Source organism: Manduca sexta, chromosome 27 (genome assembly GCF_014839805.1).
Source record: "Manduca sexta isolate Smith_Timp_Sample1 chromosome 27, JHU_Msex_v1.0, whole genome shotgun sequence".
Taxonomy (NCBI): Eukaryota; Metazoa; Arthropoda; class Insecta; order Lepidoptera; family Sphingidae; genus Manduca; species Manduca sexta.
Window position 1 is genome coordinate 14,726,519 of NC_051141.1, and position 21,793 is coordinate 14,748,311.

At 35.9% G+C, this 21,793-nt stretch overlaps 1 protein-coding gene across 8 annotated transcripts in view; it reads left to right on the top strand.

Annotated features, from left to right (window-relative positions):
• The window catches only part of LOC115455784 (JNK-interacting protein 3), a 34,285-nt gene extending 15,499 nt beyond the window's left edge, over nt 1–18,786 (top strand). For 3 of the 8 annotated variants that reach the window (XM_030184490.2, XM_030184482.2, XM_030184485.2), the window contains 14 exons: nt 1,095–1,257; nt 5,810–5,952; nt 6,336–6,487; nt 6,712–6,744; nt 7,041–7,195; nt 7,761–7,916; nt 8,289–8,408; nt 8,975–9,134; nt 9,665–9,857; nt 10,101–10,261; nt 10,436–10,596; nt 10,884–11,160; nt 11,284–11,514; nt 14,598–18,786. In XM_030184490.2, the coding sequence (XP_030040350.1) occupies nt 1,095–1,257; nt 5,810–5,952; nt 6,336–6,487; nt 6,712–6,744; nt 7,041–7,195; nt 7,761–7,916; nt 8,289–8,408; nt 8,975–9,134; nt 9,665–9,857; nt 10,101–10,261; nt 10,436–10,596; nt 10,884–11,160; nt 11,284–11,514; nt 14,598–14,719 (2,227 nt within the window). In that variant the 3' untranslated portion in view covers nt 14,720–18,786. Of the gene's footprint in view, nt 1–1,094; nt 1,258–5,809; nt 5,953–6,335; nt 6,488–6,711; nt 6,745–7,040; nt 7,196–7,760; nt 7,917–8,288; nt 8,409–8,974; nt 9,135–9,664; nt 9,858–10,100; nt 10,262–10,435; nt 10,597–10,883; nt 11,161–11,283; nt 11,515–12,749; nt 13,604–14,597 lie in introns of those variants that run through there. The other 5 variants (XM_030184489.2, XM_030184484.2, XM_030184486.2 and 2 more) reach the window with 5 other exon arrangements.
• Nucleotides 18,787–21,793: the final 3,007 nt, after the last annotated feature.

Sequence of the window (21,793 nt, forward strand, 5' to 3'; positions counted from 1 at the left end):
TGATAATGTTGTGTCTACACTACACATATTATGACGTAATCGCAGGCATAAACAGATAACATGGGTCGTATGGTAATAGATTCAAGGAATATATTAACATAAATCTGTGGTACTCGATACAGTGGTTCGGTTGAAAATGTGTGTACAGCTGTGCGCCGCATATACAGCTATGCATGCAAGTATAATGTATTTGTTGACTGATTCAATTCGGTTGGTGATATCTCAAGACGGTTGTGTCACTAAATACAACTTACCTTCAACCTTATTGGTTAAAATATAAAGCTCATATCTTATAAATCTTACTGATTATATTTATGCGAATGTCTGTCTGGATGTTCTTTTAAATGTATGATTGGATTTAGATCAAATTTAGCACATAGAAAGGCCAGGCTCTGGACGTATAGCTAGTTTTTTTATCCCAGGAAAGCAGGCAGTGAGAGTAAACATTGGGCAATGTCTACCTTCTTTTCACGGGCCTCAAAAAAAATTTTGTATAAAATATATTTGGCTTTGCAATATAAATTATATTTTTGGGTTTTGAAGAAGTTATAGCATTGTGAATGTTGCACTGAATAACATTTTTATTAAGCAGATAGCGAACGTTTTATATATTTCGCATTTGCTGTTCACGCTTTTATTGGCATCATTTTAAAATTAGTTTTTAATTTTTTTATTTGATTTATTCAAAATTATTACAAATGCATAATGCTGAGCTACACTATACAATTATACTATTGTCTAAATTATTTAATTTTATAGCTTACATTCACGTATGTTTACTTCGCAGTTTTATTTAAATACTATTATGTTGTTAGCAACGTAGAAAATCACAACAGGATCTGTTTGCTTGTTTTGATAAACTTTGGCGAAGCGAGTATTTGGTGTTCACCATATAGATATCTACATTATTGCACTCATATCCAAATGTATCGCGATATTCAATGTAGTAAAGCCTATAAAACGAATAACGTAAAGTTTTCATTACTATGTTAAGCCAACTGCTGAGTCGAAACGAACGCAAAATGGTACATAATTATACAAAACATTCTATACATACCAGTATCCTCAATAACATTATATCTCGACGCTTTCAGTACGGGAGAACGTCCGCAGCGCCCTTTATCGACGCCGCATCTGAGGGCGGTGGCGGCGCCCCAGCCACCTCTGAGGCAGTCGCGGACGCAGGCCGACTTCCTCGAGACGCAACTCACCGACCACCACCACCGGCGGCACGAGAGGACCGAACAGTTTCGACAGGTATGTCGGTAGAACATTATAACGTATAAGTGTGGGTTGTACAGTAATATTCCGAATTTTAAAAAAATATATGCGGTTATGGTTTGGTAAGTTGCCGTATGAGGCAGTGAGCGTCAAGCTACCTTATCCACATTTTAAAACATCATTATTATTTTTATCTAGGCATTATAAAGAAATAGCCTAAACTTCTTGTCTCAGGGTAGGCTGTTCGCTGGCAGCCTTATATCTAGAACATCTTTGATAAAAAAGGTTAAATCTAAAGTAAAGAAAGAGAAAACAGTGCGTGATGATGCGTGGTAATAGTTTTGGGTAACACGGATTATTACTGTACATTGAATGGGTACTAACAAACATCACTCATGCTAGAATCGGCGAAAATAACAATTATCTTTTTTAATAATACCTCGTGGCTTAACTACACAGTATATGCTTGCTATTAACTTACGGCCGGTTTCAATACACGGAAGTAATTGCTGCTAGCTTCAGATCGATGTGAAATGAATGAATCGTAATGAAGTTTGTTTGAACTATTTGATTGGTTTATTTTTAGCATTGATCGGAAGTTAGCTATTGCGGTTGTTTATTGAAATCAGCAGTTGTCATTGAAGCTAATTTCATTGTACGTTTTGAATGTTACGAAATATATTTTTTAGGAGTCGTCAATAGTTGACCAGCCGTTAATAGGTAGATCATTTTTATAACTCAGAAATATAATGTTCTTAATGCAATAAGAATAATGTCAATAAAGTTGTCGTTAAAAAGACAAATTCGTATAATTTGATCAGTTACCTGTATAATCAGTAGCTAGTACAAAATATATCATACGTATTAAAACTGCACATGATTACTCAGTAGCAGCTGAAAAATCAATATGTACACATTTAATATACTATCAAAAAAAATACTTACGATAAATATTTATTTACGATATTACATCTATATCTCCTCACAAATAATTCATTACTGATCACTTAACTGCTCTTCAAGATAGTTTTTCAAATGTATAATGGGACAAAATGTATAAGGACTTTCAACTCACTTTATCTCAGCGGAACTCCTTATGTTATTCTTGCACGATGAACCACGCAATTCTGTGATCAAATCAATTCCTCCATACAGACTGAAAATTTTCCAATAATAATAAAAGTCGTCTCCGAAGTTTTTACGGATTTACAAGTAGTTTCATAATCAAGCTGTGAGACTAAGCATATAAGTATTTTTTTATTTAGAACTTCATTATGTGCTTTCTATAACATACTTAGTGTATTTATTTATCGAAGTGAAATGTTTTTACACCTCGTTTATCGGTTCTACAGGGGTAGTCTAGCGATAGTACAATAAGCGACCGGCCTATGCTTGATTTTGTACATTATTCTATATGTAATGGTTAATAATAAGAAAAAGAAGCACTACTGCGAAAACTGCATAAAAATTGAGCGAGTAATTCATATTTAAAATATTGTAATGTGCAGAAGTGGGCGCGATGTGGGAATATCGCTTCATCTCTTTCTTTCGCACGCGTCGTAATTCCCGATGACGTCACATGAGGGTATTTCGTCTCTTTTGTGTTTCTTGTTAATTACCCCTTCCACCGAAATTCAAAGACTTATAACTTGTTGATTTTTTACCGGATTTTAATAATTCCTTCTGTGTTATAATTTATATTATGTACATAATTGATAATAGCAAAGAACAAAAATGAGTTCGGTACCCTATTATTTGTTAAAAAAGTAGCTTGCTGTTGTATTTCACATTTGCTGATGGTACAAACAAGGTGTTAAGCCTCCATCGTATATCCGGTTACAAACTGGCCTGAATGATTGTGTTGATTGGAGACTGATAAACATCTCTCGTGCGTCAACACTATCTGGACTCACACTTCACTTACCGTCAATTGAAGTGGGGTCTCTTTCCTGTGCCCGTAAAACCGTTTGATTATCAGTAGCCCGAAAAGACTCAATTTCGGCACAATCCCTATTCCTAATCCTTTGGGGCCGGTAACGCATCCTTAATTTTGTTTTTGACATTGCGTGAATTACCGGTTGAGGTCACTTAATTTTTACTGGCCTAGCTTAAAAAATATTTAAGGGAGTACAAATAAGTTCTCGCCATTTCCTACTAAAAAGAAAATATGATAAGTAAATGGTACCTAAAATTTATTCCGTGGGTGAGTTAGGATTTTCCGATTGAACGGTTTCCATATAGTTTTTGAACGTGTCAATATGCATAGGGGAATTATCATGGAGAAGAATGATTTTGTCGTCTCTGATGCAGTATTGGGCGCGTATATCCTTGAGTGCTCAGCTTAATTTCATTACTTATGTTCGATAGAGAGGTCCAGTGATGATAACTACATTCGGTTTAACAAACTTGTAATGCACGATTTCAAACTGTCCCAAACAAATGCAGCATGAGTTTTTCACCACTCTTTTGAAACTACCCGTGACAACTTCTCACTAACCTCACCATATGCGTCTCTAAGCAATATACGTGCCTCAGCTGAAAATTTCTTTAAAAAAAATTAATAAATTCCCGAAAATGTATATCTTGCACAAAACATGTCATTTTTGTAAAATTAAGTGTTGCTGATACGTAGTCATCAGAATATATTAAAATTACAATGTTTGACTCCATGTTATGTCAAATAACGGAATTTTATTCATACGCCTATTATATTTATTTTTCTTTGTAACATAAAATAAGAACTTTATCGAATGAGATATCAACTAAATACATTTCGAAAATAAAAATAGTAAGACAATAATAGGAATAGACTGAACAAGTTATTTTTCACGGAGTGAGTAATCGAGGGCAGGTTCGTAAAACAATTCATCATCATCATCATTTCAGCCCTTGAGTCGTCCACTGCTGGACATAGGCCTCCCCCATTGAGCGCCACAGGGACCGGTTCTGGGCCGCCCTCATCCATCGGACTCCGGCGACCCTGACCAGATCGTCGGTCCATCTCGTGGGGGGCCTGCCTACGCTGCGTCTCCCGGTTCGTGGTCGCCACTCCAGAACTTTTCTGCCCCAACGGCCATCAGTTCTACGAGCTATGTGCCCTGCCCACTGCCACTTGAGTTTCGCAACTCTAAGGGCTATTTCGGTTACTTTGGTTTTCCTGCGGATCACCTCGTTTGTGATTCGATCCCGCAAGGAAACTCCGAGCATAGCCCTCTCCATTGCCCTCTGAGTGACTTTCAACCTTCTGACAAGGCCCATAGTGAGCGACCACGTCTCACTTCCATATGTCATCACTGGCAACACACACTGGTCAAAGACTTTCGTCTTGAGACACTGCGGTATTCGGGACGAGAAGATGTGTCGGAGCCTCCCGAACGCTGCCCAGCCGAGTTGGATTCGACGAGTGACCTCTTTCTCGAAGTTGGACCTACCTAATTGGACTGTTTGTCCCAGGTAGACGTACTCGTCGACAACTTCAAGCGTAGCGTCTCCTATCTTGACAGGGGTGGGTCTGACATGGTGGTTAGACATGACTTTTGTCAACAATTACTCAATACTAATACGAGAACTTTTAACTCGATTGTCAAAGGAGGGTTATGTTTTATTGTGTGCTATCCAAGTGCGAAAAGCAAAGAGAGAAGCCCGCGGTCGCTTTGCTTTGATATCCTAAAGTCGCCATTATTCAATCTATAATCATAAGAGGCATGTCTCTGGTCCAATGAGTAATGAGTATGAAAGTAGCAGGGCTACGTACATTTTGTGCAATTATTATGGTTAACGCCCCCTCCCCTATAGTTTCGGTTCTTCCTCATAGACGGGCTTCTTGAACCTATTAGAATGTTCCCCGGGTACACCATCCTCTTGAACTTACCAGTTGCTACAGAAATTTTAAAAAATATCACTCGAACGCTACAGTTATGCTGACTATTATACCTTTGTAAATATTTATACGCTATACATCATCCATCCGCTTTCTCCAGTAGCATCGTGTGTATCTACGTATATGTACGTGGAACATTTTTATATTTATGTATATTTTGTGTTTCTTCACCCTCTTCCCTAACCTAATTCCTTCCCTTTCTTTTGTTTGCAGCTAAAACAGTGACGAGACGATATAAAACGAATTTATACGCGTTCAAACGAACAGTGGTATCTAGTGATATTTTTAAGTGATATATACTGTGTATTTTAGGCTACGTGTATTATTATTATTTGTATTTAGTTACCTTTACGTTTTGTGATGTTTGTTTAATAAACATAATTATTTGTATGTGATTTGTGTGTTTTGATTTATTTTTGTTAACATTTGTCCGGTTTACCTAGGTTGTTTTAATAACTAATCATATTATAGTTTATTTTCAAATTTAGAGTCCTGAATTTGTTTCAAAATAATTTAATGTAATAGACATTGTATTTTATTAAATTGGAGGTAGTGTACAGACATTACTACAATTATTTCCTTATAGTAATTCCTTTATTATTCCTTATGTAAATTCATTGAACAAACTTAAGCTCAAACAATTCAAACTCACAACGTACAGTCCGTTAGTAACTAGGTTAGTAAAATCACATCCGTGGCGGCGTGTAGGTGCGGGCGCATGTACGCAAGGAGGACGGACGCACGCATGCGTACGGCTGGAGCCTGCCGGGCAAGACCGCGCACAAGGGGCCCAGTCCCTGCACCTCGCTCTCCTCGGGCAGTGTACCAGTGCCAGTGCCGGTTTTTTGCCGGTAAGTTTACGGTTTTGTTGTTAACTGCTAATGTTTTAAGCGGATTATAGCGTGGTTTTGAATTATAGTTTTATTATTAGATCGACGTGCAGACGCATGTTGAAATATTGTATTAAACAATTTAAGGCCATATCGCATATCAAAACTATATAAATTTGCATCCACGTATTTTATAAATCGTCATAGTTACTTAAAGTTAGGAAAGCCAAGCCAAGCGGGTTACTTAAAGTTAGGAAATTATCAATTTAGAAGCCTCTATGAGGACGATCGGCCATTGATTTATTTATTGAAAGATACTCGAAGACTGTAATGATTTCGCTTAAAATATTCTCCGTCTGTGCTGTTATGGGCGTATATAAAATAAAATATAACAAATGTCCCAGACCGATAGCGGAGAACGAGCCCCGGATGACGTTACTCTGCGCGACGGGGGTGAATCTTAATGGCGGCCGCACCCCGGATGGGGGATGCATGATCGGTGAGAGCGTGTTCTATGCCAAGGAGGACGATAAGACAGACAACAACATGTCATTGGGTGAGTCTTCAAACTAACTATATATATTTATATGTATATCAGTATATGTCAAAGTACGCATGTAGTCATTAACAATAGTTGTGTCATCAATTGATTTCCGTAAAGGGTGCTTCGTTCATTACGTTCATATACCTGTGTGTTGTATTGCTTTCATGGAAATAAAATTGCTTATTTTCACTATAACGTACATTATCAAAGTAATTTCCCGTTTTTTGTCTCGCTAGAGAGTGGACAGAAGCCAATATCCAACGACACAGGTATTTAAAACCATAACTAATTCAAACATAATACCAAATAACTACATCTTTACAAATCTGGCTAAGAACATTTTCCTTTTCTTTCTCACTGCTAACTCTAAAGGGAAATATAAATTGCTGACGCCTTTTTCTTTTTTCCAAATTTAAATTGAGAATGTACACAAAACATGATCATTATGCTTCAGTACTTCTCACACTTCCGATCTGACGGAACAATGAACTTTTGTTTTGTACATATTTTTGTATTATAATTTTTTTTTATATTGGCTACCATTGATATAGTAATGTCTTCGTAGCATACGAGATGAGCAAGGCGCAGTCGGTGCACTCCCCCGAGGTAGAACAGATTAACCGTCAACTCCATTCCACTCACAACGTGGAGTATACGGAAAAGAATCTCTCTTCGCTTGTGTGGATTTGTTCCAGCACTCAGACCAAAGGCGTTGTCATGGTGAGATTTAATATTACTTAGTAATTAGCATCGGCAATTTCTCTCTTTAAAATTACTTATACTAAAAATATTAAGTTATACTACGCAATATCTTCTCAGAAATTTTTATGCAACTTCTACGTAATTTACTTGTAATGCAAGTTTTGTAAGTTTTTATACCAGTAGCTTAGGTAGCTAGTGAAAGGCTGGTAGTAAGATACATAATAGGGTTTATATCGCTCTCACTGGTGAGAATCGCGAGGCGTCATTGACGTTATTCTATTAAATTTATTATAATATTTCCCGACCTTACCTGTCAGCCAGAGCTAGCTTTTTTGATTATAAGATGCTGTGCTTTTAAATTTTACTTCTGATACTAAGTGCTCGTAGTAACGTAAGTAACTCTCAATAGTAATAATTAATTATAACCATGTGTCGAACTGTCATAAGTGCAACTATGTTCGCCTACGTGGCCAATAAATTATTTTATTAAATTCCTAGTATAGTATAGTATACCAAGAAGTTCGTATATGATACAATTTTAATACGTTATCTTTATGAATTAAATTTAAAAAAACATTCTCAGATCATCGACGCCAACAATCCTTCGGAAATCATAGAGTCGTTCTCAGTGAGTGATAAGCACATACTGTGCGTCACGTCGGTGCCGGGCGCCGTCGAGGACGACTACAGCGAATACGAGGAAAGAATGACCGGAGAGAGCGAGAATAAGCGACATTCGGTAAGTTAAGTGTACGTGAAATAAAAAAGTTCAATTATATCTTTTTACTTTAAAAAATATATATATAAAGAAAGATGTTCTTTCCGCATACACACCGACAAAATTTTGGGTGTACGTCTTCCTTCACTCCACAGAATATCCATGAGCTGATATTTTGTTAATAAGCGAGGAAAGACATCAGCTTTGTGAAAACAAAAGTATTATTTGAATGGACACTATAAAGTTTAATTTAGATATATTAATCTAAAGTGTAGTATATAGCATGTGTATGTATACGTACGGTACACTTTTGTTTAGCGTATGTAGACTTTTTCAATATTAATGCTAGATATTAATAAATATATTAAAATTAATCCCTACTATGCGTAACAGTCGCTGTTCTGCATGAGTAAGAGCGAGTCGATGGAGAGCCAGTCGAACGGACTGTCCAGCGCTTCCGTCAGTAATGGAGAGAGCGGAGACAAGGAGGTCGCCGTCGGCACCACGCGGCTGGTAAATTATTTTTCCTAAAAATACATAAAGACTATAATTGAATACTGCTTTGGTGGCGTAGTTATAATGCGTGTGCGGTACACCACTCTGGTTCTGGGTTCGAATTAATGGTCAGGCAAAGTGGTATTAAGTTTTCGTGTTCAGATCAGCCCGGTGTCTGGGATTTGTGCCTAATATATGTACTCGCCAGTTATCACCTAAGGTTGCGGAGTACATATGGTGAACCTCTGACTATCCCTTCAGGTATACAGGCGTGATGTGTGCTTGTTTTGTTTTGATTAGAAAACTAGATACTATGATAATGATATACAAAACATATTCCTATGAAGTCTATTCTTATACAATACTATGTAAAACTCAGTTTTTACTTTACCGCCAGTAGTTAAACGATTTCCAGAAGAAAAAAAAGACTAGTGGTTGCCGTTTAAATACATTTTATTTGAAGTTAATCACGAACGTGTCATAGTTATTGTTTTTAAGATTATAGTGACACGAGGCGTAGACGTTCCGTAGCTTACTACACGCCGTTCAGAAGGCTTATTATGAGCGTACTATTTTGTATCCAGGTGAAAGCGACTCTTCTGAGCCCACCGAGCAGCCCAGTGAAGGATTCCGAGTCGCAGGCGAGTGACGCCGACGTGCCCAAAGAGTCAATCGTGAACGATGTCGAGGAAGCTGACAACCTCGCCCCGGACAGCCCTCCACTTAGCTCTACGCCAGTCAACAGTAAGTGTTCTGTATAAATCAGTATGTAATGTATAAAAAAGATTATAATAAGAAGTGGAATAACAGATAATCGGACCGCTAGTGTCGGAGTAATCGGGGTGCGTAAATACATAAAAAATTATAAACATTTGAATTCCAAAGTTCGCTTTTTTTGGAAGCCTGTTAAAGAGGTAACATGCCTAATGTTTGTAAAGCAATTATAATATGTGCTATCACACACTGTCCCATTGCTAGACGTTTAGACTTCCTTTCTTAAGAAAATTAAGTAGAGCCGGTCTTCTCAGGATGTTGATAATTATTGCATCGTCAAAGCATTACTTTATATATCCACACAATTTTTTACTTTCTACTTAGGGCATGCTTATTATTTCTGTCATTTTAAGAGATAGGAGATTACCAATTAATATTTTAAAATTTAAACCAATGACTTTTCGAGATTGAGTTTCAAACTGCTTGACATAATTACAAAATAATGTTATAATAATGCGTAACATTTATTTGTAAGATATAAAATGAACCCAAACCTACAGCAGAACTACATCTCAACTCGCCAGAGCCGGGCGTGGATGCGTTTGCGCAGGAACAATCAAACGCTGAGAACCGTAGCGACGTAGCGCAAGAGCGCAAGATGTCCACCGTCATGGCGACTATGTGGCTCGGAACCAAAAGTGGGAATCTGTACGTCCACTCGGCCATGGGCAACTACAGCAAGTGTTTGGCTAGGTGAGCAACCATGTATAGTTTTTTAATGGGTTCAATCGTTTTATTGTCTTTCTAACAATTTATAACGTGTTAAAATGTTAAACCAAGTCATCACATGTGTTATTAAATGTGTTCAGGGTGGTAAGCACCATTCATGTTTATTGACAACACTTCAGTAACTAAAACAGTTAAATGCATAAAAAAATCCCGTGTACTAGGAGATAGCTTAGTGACTTATTAAATAATATCTTGCTACTTCCCTAGAGTGAAACTCAACGATGCTATCCTGGCGATTGTGTCGTGCGCTTCTCGATGCATCGTGGCACTCGCGGATGGCACCGTCGCCATATTCGCTCGTTTAGCCGACGGTCAATGGGACTTCACGCAGTATTGGTTGCTGACTTTAGGCGACCCGAAATGTTCAGGTCTGTAATCGATATTAGATAAACGACTTTATGCCTTTCTGACAAGGACAGAATTTCTGTTGGATCTGTTACTGGAATTCCATTTAATGTTTATAAAAACGTTTTCATTAATATTGTTATCAAAAAAAAAATTTTGTACTTCACATCGATTCACGATGCTGTATTTTTACGCAGTGCGTTGTCTGAGCGCGGTGGGTTGCACCGTCTGGTGCGGATACCGTAACAAGGTACACGTCATCGATCCTCGCTCGCGACAGTTACTGCACACGTTGGAAGCTCATCCTAGACAAGAGAGCCAGGTCAGGCAGATGGCGTGCGACGGAGACGGTGTCTGGGTAAGTACTGGGAAAAGTTCTGGCAAATCTTTTGTTTTAATCAGGCTATCGTTAAAAGCCACAAGATTGTTTAAATAGATCATGTGCGGCGATTCGAGTGTATTCACTTATTAATGTTATGTTCACAATTCAGATACAAGACAATAGAACTTGTAATACATGAGAATCAGAGTTTGAATACACTCACCGCTATATAAATGTGCGCCTCCAAATAATGTTATAATCCAAGATATATTATGTCATGCATATTCAAATACAAACCTAAAGAGTAACCATCCTTCTCAAAGGTATCGATAAAAATGGACTCCGCACTACGACTGTACCATGCGCACACCTATAAACACCTTCGCGATGTGGACATCGAGCCGTACGTCAGTAAGATGTTGGGGACGGGCAAGCTCGGCTTCTCCCTCGTGAGGATCACGGCGCTACTTATCAGCTCCGGCAGGCTGTGGATCGGCACCAGCAACGGAGTGGTAATATCCGTGCCACTGTCTGAAGGTTCCAGCAGGGATTCCATGGGAAGCTCGATCCCGCCCACAGCGCCGCGCGGTGCCGTGCCAGGTGAGTGACCGTAGAAGTAATTGCTGTGCTTAATCTTTGCGCTAGTTGCGACTTTAATCGTATATCGATTCGATTTTTGCGTTGTATTGCCAGCATAAAATATTTTTTTCTTTTCGTTATCAGGACACGCGACTCTAACCCGCGCTCGCTCGGCCAGCCCAACCGGCTCCATACCGTGGTGCTCGATGGCGCACGCGCAGCTTAGTTTCCATGGTCATAGAGACGCGGTGACGTTCTTCGTGGCAGTGCCTGGGGCGATTATATCTCCTGCCCAGTCCCCGGTCATGGTGCCTCACTCGCCCCCGCCGATGTTGGTCATATCTGGCGGGGAGGGATACATCGACTTTAGAATAGGTAAGTGACTAAGTCAAGACACGGTTTATGTCTAATTTTACGTAAGGTTTTGTGTTGTGTAAGTGATTGACATGTCTTGTGTTGTGGTTTATTTAAGTATGACGTGAAGGGTGTTTTTATAACGAAAAAAAATTGTCTACAACATTTTTGGTAATAGAATAATTTTAATAGAACTGATATGTTTGATATTGCGTAATTATAGATTCTAAGATCTTTTTATCTAAATACAGTTTTATATTTATGTCGTCGCTGCTGCTTTATGTAGGTAGTATTTGAACCTCATTCAAAACTGACACGAGGATAACTGAGAAACAGCATTATTTACATCGATATATGTAAAAAAAAACCTGCACCATACTAGTTATATTCATGTCATATGTCAGTTTTGATTGAGCGCCTGCAATGATATTGTAGTAATGTCCTTAGTAGCGGACAGATTTAAATATGGCATTTGTGTCAAAACGTATCATGCTTTAGTAATACTCATAATCATGGCAATTTTATTTCCATTATACGTCAATGTATGTTTATATAATTATAATCAACTGTCAGACCATTTTGTTTGAAGATAAAAATTGCCGTGTACTCAAAATTTATTACAAACCAGGCGACATCCGCAAGACTTACAAATTCATTTTAACAAATATTTCATTATTTTCAAAACAAGCAATATGCACGTTAGCTCATGTTATTTTATGGATGTTCTCATCGGGTGTCAGGTCAGTTATACATGATAGCTTTAAGCGTACGCAATACAGGGAGTATTAGAATACTCGCTTAATGCGCTTCTCATAATTTACGCCTAGTAAGTAAGTTACATGTAGTGTGTACACGTCCTTAGTTATTTATAAAATTATTTAGTGCCTATTGTTTGATTTGAATTTAAGGTGGTGTTTTTCTACTAAAATGTGACGTAATGTCATTTGAACTGAGTTAATGGCTAACATGCTTAGGGAGAGGTACCGCTCATTGTCAATTTGTCGACTTTAATTTGCAATAAAATTTATGTTGATAGAGCCGTAAAAAAGGTTGTTGGTTTTGTTAACTGTATTAACATTAATTTGGATGGTTCTCTAAACTAAACCTAAATAAAAATATAATATTACACATAACCCCATAATTCGATCGGACATGAGCGACCCCGTCCTTATACACAACTCAACTTACCATTTTAGTGGAAACACGTCATTATAGGCAATTTTAATTTCCCCGATTATTTTCTTTTGCCAATATAGAGGAGCATGCCGATGACGCACGAGACACGGCCTCTCACCTCATTGTGTGGCAGATTATAAGCGAACCGTGAACGTACCTGATAGAAAATAAGCAAATATATTAATAACGTTATGGTACGTTGTTTCTGGCTGCATGTTTAGCTTGACGCACTCGTCGCATCACGCCACGTGACCGCACGCAATCACCCGAGCTAACGTGTTCTCATCCTGTCAGGTGTACAGCTGTCCAGCCACGTTGACATGTTTCGACACAAGCGCAATGCATGTATCATGTTTTGTCCTTGAGTTTTGAACGTGTACCACATGTGACGTTACATTAAAAGAAAATACATTGTGGTTGTGCATCGCCTGACAATATGAAACAGGCATTTACTTCAAGCGTATATTTCACTATTATATGTAATTCATAACAGGTTTTGGGTATATAATCTATTAGCTACTAACATTATAAGGTAAGCACCAAATATAAAGTATATGTTATGTACTCATATTTATGGCTAACGTGTATATTGCTAATCCAATAGTGAAATGAAAGATGTAAGAATAACATTCTAGTTAAAGTGTGTTTTTAACTTTTGATCAGATGTTTCCTCTACTCTATCTACTACATTTAATAACTTAATGTGTTTTCTGGAACTATATATTTCCTATAAAACATAACAATATTGTTTTAAGCTAAATAAACTTAATGCTAAATAATGTATAGTGTATGAAATTAAATCGCATTGGTTGCGATATGTAATTAACAATTTCCACGCGAATCACACAAATGTAAGAGTAATATTATCTATACTATTATATAAAGCTGAAGAGTTTGTTTGTTTGTTTGTTTGTTTGTTTGTTTGTTTGTTTGTTTGTTTGTTTGTTTGTTTGAACGCGCTAATCTCAGGAACTACCGGTCCAAACTGAAAAATTCTTTTTACGTTGGATAGCCATTTGTTCGTGGAGTGCTATAGGCTATATATCATCACGCTATACCCAATAGGAGCGGGGCAGTAATGGCTAATCTCAGGAACTACCGGTCCAAACTGAAAAATTCTTTTGCGTTGGATAGCCCTTTGTTCGGGGAGTGCTATAGGCTATATATCATCACGCTATACCCAATAGGAGCGGGGCAGTAATGGCTAATCTCAGGAACTACCGGTCCAAACTGAAAAATTCTTTTTTGTTGGATAGCCCTTTGTTCGTGGAGTGCTATAGGCTATATATCATCACGCTATACCCAATAGGAGCGGAGCAGTAATGGCTAATCTCAGGAACTACCGGTCCAAACTGAAAAATTCCTTTTTACGTTGGATAGCCCTTTATTTGTGGACCGCTATAAGCTATATATCATCACACTATGGCCAATAGGAGCGGAGCAGTAATGGCTAATCTCAGGAACTACCGGTTTGAACTGAAAAAATCTTTTTGTGTTGGATAGCCCTTTGTTCCTGGAGTGCTATAGGCTATATATCATCACGCTATGACCAATAGGAGCGGAGCAGTAATGAAACATGTTGCAAAAACGGGGAAAATTATGAGTTTTGAGAGCTTCCGTTGCCTGCGCTGCGTAAACGGTTAAAGTTATGCAACAATGATGTATGACGGGAATGTTTCACTTAAAAAGTTCTAAAAAATATATTATAAAACAAAGTCCCCCGCTGCATCTGTCTGCCTGAACGTATTAAACTCAAAAACTACCCAACGTATTAAGATGAAATTTGGTATGGAAACAGTTTGAGACCCTGGGAAGAACATAGGCTCCCGGGAAACTACTACTTTTATAACGGAAAACTTTAGCCTGAAAAACTTTATAACGCGGGCGGAGCCGCGGGCAAAAGCTAGTGTAATATAATTTCCCAACAGCCGACTCTGAGATGGAGGACAGCGTGGTGGTGGCCGAGGACGGGTCGTCGAGTGGGCACAGTTCGCTGGCGGAGCGCGCCACCAAGAGCCACCTGATAGTGTGGCAAGTGGCGACCGCCTAACGTAAGGCCCGCCGCGCACGCATCGACTCCGACTCAGACTACGTGTACGTGTGTACGTCGACTAAACCAGCGACTCTTGTCAACGTATGAGTCGTAACGCTACTCGTGTTAAGGCGCGTCGTATTACACGAATATACTCGTCAACGCAATAAACAATCGCGTCTTCTATGTTTGGTAATGTCAATTCTAATTATGATTGACAGTGCTGCCAAACATTGATCATAAAATATTTTGCATATTGTGTATGAAATTCAGAGTAGCGAAAATTAATCAAGGCAATGGTGTTTAAAAAGTTATTGTACATTCTCTTTAGCCGCACAAAACGCAGTTAACTATGAAATAAATATTAGTTTAACCAAATGCAATATACTGAAATACAGAACCATAGATTAAAATATTCATAGATTATAAAGAAAATTTGCAAAATATTTTACTGACGAGATTTTATGACGCGTCCTAACTAGCACGATATCGTAATTGTGAATAGGCCGTCTGTATTGGGGATGTATCATGATAAATAACAAACCAATAATAATTATATAAAATTAAATAATATATTATCTAATTTATTGCATCGAGTACAGAGCATTAATCTTACTATGGATTGTATTCAAGATGTCTTGTCACTTCATAGGTGTATCTATTTACTTATCGTATTAACCATAGAAGAATATAACACGATCAGCGGATTAACGGAAGCCGGCCAATTATAATTAAACCACATAATACAAGGCATCCTACATTGAAATTGATAGGTATTGCGGTTCTATATCGAGCTACTTCAGCTGGTCCATAGATCGTGATACACCCTGTATAATATAATAATGAGATTAAAAAAAATATACCTGAAACACCCCCAAGACGGACGTATTAAAGGATTTCCGCGAAGAATTAGATCAGTATTCTTAAATCTTAAAACTTAGAGTTTGGTTGCATTTCGCAATTTAGGAATTGATTTGTATTAAGATAGGAGTTGGGCCTTCGTAATCCATTTTTTACCTATTCACATGGTTGCAATTTTAGGACATTTATGGACTCAACATTTCCATGCACATACAATTTCATAATAAGTGTATGTCCTAAATCCCATATTTGGATAAGTCACAGTCACGACCAATCGAACTACACACGTCATGAGAGAGTACCTGAGCCCGGTGCAAGCGTGCACGGCGTTGCACCACAGTGCACCACACTGCACCACACTGCACGACTATGGACTAAGTTATCCAACGTCAAATAACAATATATCATTAATGTACCCCGTGTGCTTAATATTTAGCTGTTTACTTATTTCTTGGCGCTAATTCGAGTACTGCTCACGATACCAACTTAGAGTTTATCGGACGTGGTCGGTACATATTATTTTCGTTCCTGCCGATCCTGGCTAGGGTTAAATCTCATTTAGAATTAATGTACAAGATGTAACCACCAAATAATTCATTATAATAAAGTTTAGTCGTTAATTTAAAAAGATATATAAAAGATTTTATAATGATACACAACATATAGTTAGTGGAAAGTTTCCTATATGGGAATATGTATTAGTGTTGGTTGCTGATCGTTATAACGTATGGGCTGTGGTTGTCATCTGCATCACAATTTAATAACTTTAATTTATTTATAGGCGTTTGTTGTGTGTTTCTTTGACGAGGTATTTTATTGATTTTAATAAACGAATTGTGAACTCGCGTGCAATAAAACCGATACAAAATCATTTTATTTTCTTACTTAGTTGATATACACAATTTAACCGACATTAATTAATTAACATTATAATTATAATTCACATATTTTTCACCGCACTTTTATCATTTACGCCTCGTGAGGAAATGCATTGTTTTTATCTCTTATCAAAATATAACTAATGGTGCAAAAATATTTTTTAAGTTCAAATGAAGTCGTAAAATATATTTCTCTTATTATAATTTTTACATTTAGTTTTATTGTATTTTAATAATTATGGTGAATGATTTGTGGTACATTTGAAGACATTTTTAATTTATGCCAATGATGAGGTGGACTTTATTACATTTCAAACATGAAGTAAATTAAATTATAACAAATTATGGCGGGAATTAATTTTGTCTTCAAAATGTAACTATTTATTTTATAAAATATCATTTTAGATTCTCATGAAATAGTGATGTATTGAATAATAAGTTAGTTAAACATTACAAAGGGCGCTGGTTAAAAGTGTTGCCAGATGATTTGCTTGCTAATTTATTTTAAAATAATCGTGTATTGTTTTACGATGGTGCAATAACCCTGAAAGCGTATACTTTATACATCCGTATGGTAAAAATGAATGCAATTTATTTGCTCCACTTTATGTCGAATCGTTTTCAAAGGCCAGTACGGCGCTTATAACCAGCGCTCATTGTATGTGCTAGTCAAAATAAATCGACGTAGTGTTGTAACTTTAGCTAGGCTTATGTGTTTGCTGATACGTAGAGTTTGAGGATGTTCACGGCGCGCGTTGTTTTGCGGCGTTACATATACTGTGCTATGTACACGCGGGTATTATCGGAACGCGTCGTGTTTATGTCAGCGCGAAGCCAACGTGCCGGCAATTTCAATTATGTACGAAAATTGCTTGCACATTCCCTTTGTTCATATAATTACCCCTATTTGCGCCGTTAAATTCTGCATGAATTATGTTCATTAAAATTTTAGTATTGTAATTTTTTTTTTAAATATTACTTCTCAATAAACTCTTATATATCGATTGTTCGCTTCAAATAATCTGTCTGTAGCGTGATGGCCAAATAGATAGGCGCGAGCCCTTTTGTCGACTTCAGCCGGATAAACTGGTTAATTATAAACGAACATTCCTGTTTATGTTATAATGAATCGAAGCCAGTGAGCATATATTTGCTGACGGCAACCGCGCGACAAAAACCGGTTTCCATTCGGTTATCATTCGCATTGTTCCATTAAATTTTGGTCACTCATTTCGTGTTCATGGCGACTATTCAAGCAAATGCACCGCTCTCAATGTTCCTTTATAAATCAATATAATTGAAGTATTGCGCAGGCAACGTTCGCCCGTCTGACAATAACACGACCGACGCAAAAGCTTGATATAAATGTTTAATAAAATGTAATTATAGCTTTCGTGGTGTAAAACTTTATTCGTAAGTAGTTTTGGCGTTCCAAATTGTTTTTATTTTTTTATTGTATTTGTCTCTATATTTATTTGTTCGTACTTATGTTTACGAATTAGTTTTTTTTTTACATTCAATGAACGTGTTTGACGGAAATAAATCTTACATGAAAAGTGCGATGAAATGGTAATAGTCCGTAGTAGAGAAGGTCTTATGAAATATAAAATAAATGTAACATCGAAGGTTCTAATCAATTTATGTTTCGCTTAAACATCCAAAAGAAAAATAGTTGCACCATAATAATTTGACTATAATTATAACTTCGTACGGGAATCTGAAATCGTCCCGTCTTCTTGATTTTACGTTTTTTTTTAATGCGGTAACAAAGACGTAAACTTTTTTATGTTTTATTTAAATTTACTTTTTAAGATCTTTAAAACATTATTTACCATATGAAGGTCGCCTTAAGAAATTAAATTGATGGGTTTTATTAAATATAATTTTATATTTTAAGACCTTAGCTACCAAACATGTTCTGTGCCGCGCGATAATCAGGTTGTGTTTACCTCGTAATAACGACCACAAATGCAGTCGGTGACAATGTTCGCTTCACAACGATCGTTTTATGCCAAACAAAATTTGCATCACCGACTGTATTCTTAAGGTGCATAATACATTATTCCACGTGACACAAAACATGTTGCAGTGGATTGTTTACACTTCGATCAGTCACCGAATTGTTTTGATGTACTTGAGTATATTTTAATAAACACAGAGATTTCGGTTGCAGTTGTAGTGTGAATCCACCAAGCAAGGACAATGACTGTACGATATAATAATAAAATATTGCGTGAAGATAATTCAGTCATTTAACAAATAGACATATATTGTGATTATTGAATAAATATTTTTTCCTTGTTTATGATATGCAATCAAATAAAGAAATGCTGGAGATTATAGTCATTCATGTTTTTTATTGAATATCCTTAATACTATTTTTTCATAGCTGTTTAATAGTTTTGTATAAATATCAAAGGACGAATTGAAATAGAAGGTTCTTTAAATATTATGATAACCATCAGTTATTGAAGGTAATTGTTGACAATAAATATAAGTAATTAAATTCTTCATTTTCCATTCTCAACTTTTTCATGTTAATATTTATATTGATATGGATAAAAACTTATTTTGATTTGTGGCGATCGTTAATTAATAAAAGACAATTGGATAATAAACCTTGCCAGCCTATGGTAATGCATACATTCATTAAAAGCGTAACAAATTAATAGCTAACATGTATGAATGCTCAACTCTAGCTCGCAATGAGACAAATACGTCATAGTTTACAAAACAACGTCGAACAGACACTAAAAATTGAATGGAACATCGAACTAAAGATTTAACTGAATACATCAAACCAAGCTCGCTCCGGCCCAGTTTAATTCGAGTATACACGTGCTTCGACTTAACGAGGCTTTATAGGACAATTAAATAATAATACCCGTTATATAGTACACTTTATTTGAATAAACAATAAAACAATTTTACAAAACAAAGGGTAACACATTGACTTATTCAGCATACAAAAACTAAACATCTCTAGTTTTGTGCAAGTTGCAAACTTTGCGGTAGTACAAATAGTGACGAAATGAAACTGAAAGCTAAGACGCTGGTTTAACTAGCGAAAATTGGAATGCTACAATACCGTTAAAATGGCTAGCGTGCCGCTTTATAATGGAATACTATATTTGTTAGTAACGATTCCGACTATACAATGTAGTAGATACAATATCCAACAATTCAACCGAAATTTTAGGTGGTTTTACGGCATGCACTTCCATATTTCCGCAAACATAAATGTAGATCTATTTCTCAAATTATTTTAACATTATAACGGAATTGTTATTTGGTCACTTTTGACAGCACACACATTTAAGTTAAGGAATTTACATTTGAGATCAATTATTATTGCAGTCTTAATAAACTAAAGTATAATCTATATATTAATGAAGTCAGTTTGATATCTACTGTTGCTACACTTGCCGGAACCTTGACTTTTTTGTCGCATTCGTGACGAACATGCTTTGATTACCTTCAAGTCTAAAAGGCCACTTTGGTTTATTAACTGCCACGACATACGAGTTAAGAACTTTGAGTAAGACTTATTAATGAAAATTTATGAACTTTTATTTGAATTTGAATTAATGAAATTTGATAAAAAAAATTGCCTATTTTTATATCAAAAACCTATTTATTTTAATGGCAACTAAAGTGGTCTTTCAGACTTGTTGGTCGTCCCGGAGTGCATATTGTTAAATTAAATACAATTAATACAGGTTAAAAAAAATCTCTAACAAATATTATTATCGTAAATTATTATACTAAATAATTTAAAAAAATAAACATTATGTTCATCTCAATTTTGAAAACAACACATAAATATTTTGTTTGTAAACGCTTTAAAAATTAATATATAATTTAATTAGTATGTTCAGAGTCATAGCTAATGCATAATATAATTACTATATAGACACACAACATAACAAAATTATCGCAAATGGATTAACGGGCAAAAACAAATAAGGTAGTTTACAATTTGCCCTAGTTATATTTCTTAGGTAGGTTCACAAAACGTATATAAACAAACTAAGACAAGAACTGTCACACAATTGTTTTCTACTTTATCTAGGTAACACCTATGTTATGACGTAACGCAGTGGACCCTAGGTACTTAGTATTACTTTAATGAATGTCATTTTACCAACTAAGGAATAAACACAAAATAAAAATAAAGGAGACGTTAAGTTTTATTGTTATTCATTTCAATTTTAAATGTTATATTTAATTTTAGCTAGCATTGCTATGTCGTTTATTGGTGTTAATTATTAATTATTCAACCAGTATTTATTTTAAATGGATACATTAAATTTAATCGACATTTTATTCAATATTTTATGAAGTTACTTTTAATTATATGTTAATTGAGACTTTACTTAAATACCGGTATTTTGTTTTACTTTAAATCAATAATTCATTAAAATATAATTGAAAATTACTAAGTATTTGATGTAGTAATCATTTTTAATGGGCTTACGTACTTATTATATTGTTACGCTACGATACTATAATAGTCATATTACAATTCATGCAATGTTATTACTTACTCTGTAGATATTTTTTGGTATATTATAATTGCTTAATAGGAAGGAATAAGTGAATTAAAAAATTGACTTTCTACGTCTAAGAGAATAATTAGGTTATAAAATAATTTTCTAAATAGATTTAGAGAAGGGGATACATTCACTTCGTGTAGGGTTATTAAACGTTTGATCGGAGCTCAACTATTATTCACATCTTATATTTATCGTAATTAATAAATTCAAACGGTTTGTAATACAAATCCTGTGATTTTGTTTATCAATATGTACATAATGTACTGACTACTGACGCTACAATAATGGCATGTGTTATTCAATTCTTAAATGTATTAACTTATATGTGAAGATTATTTATAAATTTCTATCATGTAATCAATCTGAAAAGAAACTATTTTTATGAATGTACATATATTTATTGATAGACGAAATCAATTTAAGAGCTCCGAAACAACTTTACAATTATAGGTAACGTTATGTACAGTGAACGGCTTTCAGCAGCCGAAAGTTTCCGACAGAAGAGTTACACTATGTTAGGTTATGGTATATCGACACGCGCCAACGATTTGGTCATTGAAGGATATTATTTAAATAACACTATATAATAAGACCACGTGAATACATCATGTCCAACAATTGGGCAACAAGTTAATAATTATTCTTAACCTTGCATTGGTCTAAATTTTGTATAAGCGAGATCATATCTACCTTTAATGATTACGTCCTATAGTACTATTTGCGACATCGGTATATTCAATTTTGATGTCCCACTTCGCTTATACAAAACGTAGTATTGCAAAGCTTAAATACTGGTA